Source organism: Diplotaxodon limnothrissa, linkage group LG16 (assembly GCF_057381915.1).
Source record: "Diplotaxodon limnothrissa isolate DT_005_m linkage group LG16, D_limnothrissa_male_GT1.1, whole genome shotgun sequence".
NCBI classification, from domain to species: domain Eukaryota; kingdom Metazoa; phylum Chordata; class Actinopteri; order Cichliformes; family Cichlidae; genus Diplotaxodon; species Diplotaxodon limnothrissa.
The window spans coordinates 8,380,978-8,387,773 of NC_140611.1; the positions used below are offsets into that span (position 1 = coordinate 8,380,978).

General features: G+C 39.7%; 2 protein-coding genes across 3 annotated transcripts in view; both read right to left on the minus strand.

The window, feature by feature from the left end:
* pla1a (phospholipase A1 member A) overlaps positions 1-2,505 on the minus strand; it is a 14,437-nt gene extending 11,932 nt beyond the window's left edge. For both annotated transcript variants that reach the window (XM_085375142.1, XM_085375143.1), the window contains exons 1-2: positions 2,017-2,505; positions 613-829 (exon numbers count right to left, since the gene is read on the minus strand). In XM_085375142.1, the coding sequence (XP_085231268.1) occupies positions 613-829; positions 2,017-2,083 (284 nt within the window). In that variant the 5' untranslated portion in view covers positions 2,084-2,505. The remainder of the gene's footprint in view (positions 1-612; positions 830-2,016) is intronic.
* Positions 2,506-3,845: 1,340 nt separating this feature from the next.
* Positions 3,846-6,796, minus strand: hsd3b1 (hydroxy-delta-5-steroid dehydrogenase, 3 beta- and steroid delta-isomerase 1). The gene is made up of 3 exons (XM_085374041.1): positions 6,620-6,796; positions 6,157-6,321; positions 3,846-4,654 (listed from the first exon to the last, which is right to left on the minus strand). The coding sequence occupies exons 1-3, from the start codon at positions 6,768-6,770 to the stop codon at positions 3,846-3,848; spliced, it is 1,125 nt and encodes a 374-aa protein (XP_085230167.1). The 5' UTR covers positions 6,771-6,796.

Below are 6,796 nucleotides of genomic sequence, written 5' to 3' on the forward strand. Positions count from 1 at the left end.
AGGGAGGTCAACAGTGATCACTGACTGTTTTAGGAGCTTTTTGAGATCAAATAGAAGAAAATACATAACATTAAACATGTTAACAACACAAAAGCCATATTAAACGCAGACTACTTTAGGCCCGGAAGTAGGATTCGTCGTGTCATCACTGAACAACGGATTAGTTTAGCACAACAACAACAACAAAAAAGCGCTCTCTCACCCAGGAAACACAGACAGAAAGAGAGTGTCACCCTGTAACCATGGCAACCGTAACCGTGCCACCTGGAACAACAGAACGTAGCTGTCAAACAAAACCCAAACAGTCCTGACCCGCCACAATATGAAACAGGGAAGTACCGCCGTGTAATCCATTTATTTCAACAAAGTAACTGTATTCTAAATACCACCTTTTTAAACGGTAACTGTAACGGAATACAGTTACTCTTTTTTTGTATTTTAAATACGTAACGGCGGTACATGTATTCCGTCACTCCCCAACACTGACTGTGGCTGTTACTCTAACATAACTGGTGCACAGAATAGCAATAGCACTGATCGGTCCAAAACTATTACATTTGTTTCATTTAAAGATTCAGAGGCTCGTACTCTGAAACGAAATAAGGATCTCACCTGTACCCGTGGATGATAACCTTTGTAGGACGCGAGGGGTTGAAGTAGGAGTTCTCCATGGTGAGGGACGTCTCATTGAATGCTTGTGGACAGTCCATGTTTTTCCTGGTCAGCAGCAGATACTGGACGTTCAGTCTGACTCTTTGCTGCTGGTATTCCCGCCATGTGATGTTGTTGAGATCAGCACAGTGATTATCTTGCTGCCTTTCATCTGAAGCTAGTAGAAGTAGAAGGGCGTAATACATACTATGTAGTTGTTGTTTTAGCCTCACTGTATCACGAAATAAAACTTGCGGGTTTTGTATTTGACAGCATTGTGATTACTACTCTTCTACTACAAAGCCATGCTGTTGTAATAGATGCAGTATGTGTTTTACCATTGGCTTGCTAAAATATGCACAGCGTGGATGAGTGTATGTGCTGCTCTAAAACCTATAGACACATTTAAGGATTAATGGCGCTTTTCTAGACGTGTAAGCTGCCAGTTCAACAGACATTAATGCACCCCTATACCATCAGACTTGCAGGTTTTCGAACTAAACACTGATGACAAGTTGGATGGTCCCTTTCCTCTTTATGGAAGGAAGAGTCCATGTTTTTCAAAAGGAATTTCAATTTTTGATTAGTAGATTTATCTCAGTTTAAACCTTTGATGTTATTGTGAAATGTGGGTTCATATGATTCACAAATCACTGGATTGTGTTTTTATTTACATGCTGCACAGCATCCTAACCTTTTCAAAACTGGATAACCAATTGTCTTCCCCTTTACTTCAAACATCACATAACAATTAGTGTGGCAGTCCTGTGCAGCTTTAAGACTTTGGCTTTACTATATTTGGAAGTAATTATTTAAAATTTGTCTCTACTACGTTTATCTGACCCCTAACGTCATCAGTAATTTACAACACACACATTTAACCAACATTTCTCAGTCAACTATGAAGCAGTGCCTAATCGGGACTTCTTGACAAGTTTTATAGGTCTATGCATATTTAATGATCAGATGATTAACAATCTAATAATGTCAGCCATAGTACTATATTAGTCACTTCAGGCATTTTTCTGCTAGGACAATAGCTTCACTTTTGACAGCCATCTTTAGGACATTTTACTGGTAATACATTAAGTATTACCAGTAAAATGTGAAATTAGCATTTTCTTCTTTGATTCTTACAAAGACACTTGGAAGGCAGATAGCAGAAAAAGAATCCCACTTTACTGTAGAGGACAAGTTCCTCGTTTGTATATGGTGCTATGTGTTACGTAATCACTGACTTGCGACAAAAACTCACATAACACAGTCCCTGTTCCGTCTTTCAACCCTCTTTGCATACATATTTAGAATAACTGTATGGAAAAATGATGCAGCAGAGCAAATCTCCTTCATTGGCACAATACTTACCCACCACCAGTGATGTGATGTAGACCGACAAAACACAGAAGAGGAAGGTTTTGCACTCCCAAAGCATTTCTGTGGTGTCAGTGAAGTGAAGGTTGAAAGTAGCTGCCAGGAGTTTGTTAGTTCTTAATGGTGCTCAGCTGCTCTCTTTAGCTCCCAGATTGGTGATCAGCTTTAGGCTTGACTAAATCCCAGCTCTGTGCAGTGCTGTAACACTGAAAGAGAAACTCAGAGTTTATCTGGCAAACATCAGGGGTGAAGCAATGCTGGAATCCATATAAAACAGGCCAAATTAGTCCAGAATATAAAGACCCGGGTTCACTGTAACATTCCACTTTTAAACTGAACGTATCCACATCAAACCTCTCGGTGTCATTTTCTTTTTGTTCACCGAATTCAATTAGGGGGCGAGTTTTCTTTTTTATTCCTTTCCCAGTCTGGGTTTGCTCTGAAAAAGTGGTTGAAAGTCTTTGCCTGGTGGTGAATCCATGACCTCATTTGTATTCAATGGCTGTTTGTTTAAAAGGCTGGACTCTGGCCTGGCTGCCCACTAGTTTGTGTGTGCGTTTGTGTGCGTTTGAGAGAGAGGCATCTGACAGTGACCGGAGAAATCTGGAAATCAGTAATCAACTGATTTTTGAGTCTTAATTCTTTTTTTTACATAATCAAGCAATTCATGTGAGTCCATCACACACTATTCAGTCTCTATGACAACATTCATTTTCTGGAAACCTAACCTATACTTAATCCAAGTGTTCATCACAAACTGCATGACTTACACCGTGAGGAGTTGCTTTTTGTTGTTAAAAAGAGAGGCAGGTTTCCACAGTCTGACTGTATGTCACACTAATAACACTGATACACACATGCATTCATGCACGCACAAATGTAATCCTTTGCATTTTCTTTGTGATAATGTGATTTAAAGCCGTATGTGCAACGTGGACTCTCCACTTAAGTACGGCGAGTTTATTTTTTATCAAATGGCAAAGTTTGCAATGTCACTGAAGTTTGAGATGAGCTTTACTAAAAAACATCAGTAAAAATACAATGAGAATGGGAATTTTTTTTCTCACAAACACTTTATTAGTATTCGTAAGACAGAAACAGCAGGTCATGCAGTAGTTTTTTAATTGAGCACATATCCTCTGTGTCATTTTGGGATAAATGGCTAGCAGTACAGATTCACAGCTCCTGCTCTAAGACAGTATGACTTTAGTGGCTGTGTTGTCAGTCGAACAAAAACATATGACAAAGTTATCAAGGTGTACTTTGAAAAACTTTCACAAACATGCCATTTGAAAGAAATGTCAACACTCATGCTCTGTTTTCACATGCTATACACTTCTGCTTACTGTCACAGGAAAACTATAAATCTGTGTTATTCATGTAAAAAAATCACAATTGGCAAGAATGGAAACAAAACACAACAGAAACATTGTTACTGTAGCTAGTGGTGTTTGGTGTGCATGTTGTAGGTATTCAAGCTTGAAGCCAATGTGGAAATGATTAAAGCTGTAGTTTCATTAATGCTCACTTGAGGCTGGCTCTACATGTATGTCAGTCCCCCTAGACTCTCCATAATATGCTTGCTAGACTTAGTTCAAAGGTTAGCACTTAACCCTGTTTTCTGTGAATGCAGGTATGTGTAGCACTCTTTATCAAACTTCCCATGTGGGTTAATGACGTTTATTATCTTATCTTAGAAAGTTAAGCCTTAAAAACAGGACTTCACAATTCCATGGTTAATTTCAAATTATGTCTATATGTTTAACAGTTTCACAAAAAAAAGTATTAATTTTGGGTGCTAATGACTTTTGGTCATTTTTCATCTATTTAGACAAGATTCTTTCTCTCTCTGCTGGCAACTGGGAGGCGAGCCATTCAGTGGTGCGTTTGCGTGCTTCCTCCCAGCTATATTTGGGGACATATCCTAGATCCCTCTTGGCTTTCTCATAGGAAAAACTGAATGGCGTGTTCAACATGATGAGGAGCTGACGGTTCAGTGGCGGGACGATGCGTATGAAAGGCCGTAGGATCCAGGCTACTGTCTCCATAAGGAAAGTTAGTAAGTAGAAGAGGGTGAGTGGCAACATGGGTTTCTCTTGAATACTGAAACCCAGAGGAGACATCACGGCGTGGTTGAAGTCTGAATAACTCACAGGTGGTGTGTCATCAGAAACGAAGTAAAACTTCCCTCCAACAGCATTTCTTTTCTGCGGATCTTTGAGGCTGCGGGATGCTTGGAGATGAGCGGTGGCCACGTTGCCCACATAGACAGGCTTCACAAGGGCCTCGGGGAGCGACATACGAAGCAGAACATTTCGGTTTTTTATCCCATCGACCATGTGGCCTAGGAGGAAGCGGCAGCCCTCTCCATAGATATACGCAGGTCTGAGTGCACAGGTGGCTAGCTGGCCTCCGTTCTGGAGCACCTCACCGTTGGCCTTCAGGGTTTTCTCCTCAGCCTCACTCTTGGTCTTCCTGTAGTTGATGTCCAAACTGATGTCATAGACGGTGTCCTCACTGCCATTGATTATGGGTTCTCCCTTGGAGTTTGGCCCCATCACTTCAATGGTGCTGGTGTATATGAAGGACGGCACGTTCTCCCGAATACATGCCTCCAAAAGCAGCTGGGTTCCTACGAGGCAAAGATGCTGCTGAGTTAATATAACTAACAATAAACACTGCATATCTCAGAGCAGCACAAAACTTTTATGTTATCAGAGCAACAAGAGAATAAAGTGACTTTTCAAATATCTGCAATTATATTATGTCATCTCTGATTATGCATTTTCCCTTCATTATTTAACTGCTGTTTGTCTGTTCAGGTTATTCTCGTGTCAGGTTGCCAGTTTTGCTATGTATCTGCTTTAAGATACATTATATATAATGAAACCTGGCGCTTGTGCTGTGGTGCTGAACATGGTAAAAACCAAAATGTTAAAAAATAAGAGAACACTTGAATCACACACTGGATCTTGATGAATAAAATATTCAGTGGAAAATGTGTTCCCCCTAGTGATCTTCTTCCACTTATTCAAATCAGGTGGGTGGGTATGGTACACCCCAAACAGGTCTGTCGCAAGGCTAACGCACAGATAAAAACATGTTTGCAACTATTCACACCCTGTGAATCACTCAATTATAAAAAAGGCACCTACAGTTATGGTTAGGAGTTTACATCCACTCATCATGGACGTGAATATTATGGTAATTTTGAGGTTTTAGTTATTTATTCAAACTCTTCTTTTTTCCACAGAGGAATGATTGTACAGCAAAATCTTTAAAGACTTAAACAAACAAGAACTGGGTACACAAGTTTGTATACATATATATGTACATATATGTGTATATATATATATATATATTTTTTTTTTAAGGCAGGGCAACAGGGAGAGAAGGTTAGCTTTGCCAAATTATTACTAGAAATAAACGACCAAAAACGACAGTGATCTGAAACACACTGCTGATGCTGTAAAAGTACACCTATATAGACAAACACACAATTTGATATTATCAGTTGTGGCATTCCCAGAGTTGGACCTCAACATTATTGAAATGGTATGAAAGAGCTTTGAATGTCCTTCAAGAGGCCGGGAACACTTATCTTGAAGGCTACTTAAGAAAAACAAGGACGCTTGAATAAAAGAGTTCGGGCTGTGTTGAAGAATAAAGGTGGTCATACAAAACAATGACTTTCAAGCTTGTTAGAATTGCACAGGCTGTTTTTGCCTCATATGCTGTAAAGAAATGAGGAAGGGCTCAACACTGTTGCCCAGTACTAGGAAGGAAAACTGTCATTTGATTTGCTGGTGAACAGTTTTTAAAATGCATTGGACAGTTGTAGGTTTAACTAAAACAAAGCAGCAGGAATATTCATATGACATGCAAGTGCTTTAAGGAGTGTAAAGTAAGTGTGAACTGGAGGAAGTAGAAGTAAGCACTGGGCTGTAATAGTGAAAGCAGATCAACGGCCAGTTAACACAAGTAATGAAAGCAGTTTTAAATGTCAGTGGTACAAAAAACAAAAACTTTCAACTGTAAATAATTCTGCTTCTTTGTTTTATGTATGTGATTTGATAAATGTATCTGAAGTCACATGAATTAGGTAAGCCTTCGGTGGATTTGTGACAGCCTTACCTTTGACATTCACTCCGAAAATCTCACTGTACTCCACTGAGTCTTTGATGTCAATGATGGATGCGATGTGGAAAACGATCGATGCCCCACGGCAGCATTTGATCAGGAAATCACCGTCCCTCATGTCCCCTTCGAAAGCTCGCAGCTTTGTCTCACCTTTGCAGTCTGACACAAAACAAACCAGTCACCGAGACAAAGCAGCAAGACGCAAGTTATTTAGTTTAATCTAAAGCAAATATTTGGTTTTCAATCTACTGTATTGGAGACATTAAAAACACATTTACATTACAGCTTTTAATTGAGGAAGTCAGAAAAGCTGAATTCTCAAATCTTTATATTGGTATATTCTTCGATTATGTCAGTAAAAGAATATATATAAGACAAATCTACTCCTGCCCATTTCATATCAATTCATGAATTTTAATCTGGAAAAGGGGATGTTTTGTAGAAAAGAACGGTTTACCCTCCAAACTCTGCAAATACTGCAGCTGTATCTGTTTGTCCAGAAGTCGAATCTCAGCCATTTTCTCTTCTTCCAGCAGCAGCCTCACCAGCCTCTTTCCCAAGAATCCACAGGCCCCCGTCACCACGCACACATCACCTCGCAGAGACATTGCAGGTCTCTTTGTATAAAATAAAG

Bases quoted from the DNA above. Each gene is read 5' to 3' on its own strand.
- hsd3b1 (XM_085374041.1), bottom strand. From the start codon at position 6,770: ATGTCTCTGCGAGGTGATGTGTGCGTGGTGACGGGGGCCTGTGGATTC. The intron at 6,322-6,619 runs GTAAACCGTTCT...GTTTTGTGTCAG, and splicing joins GTATTTGCAGAGTTTGGAGG to ACTGCAAAGGTGAGACAAAG. The intron at 4,655-6,156 runs GTAAGGCTGTCA...TTTGCCTCGTAG, and splicing joins TTTCGGAGTGAATGTCAAAG to GAACCCAGCTGCTTTTGGAG.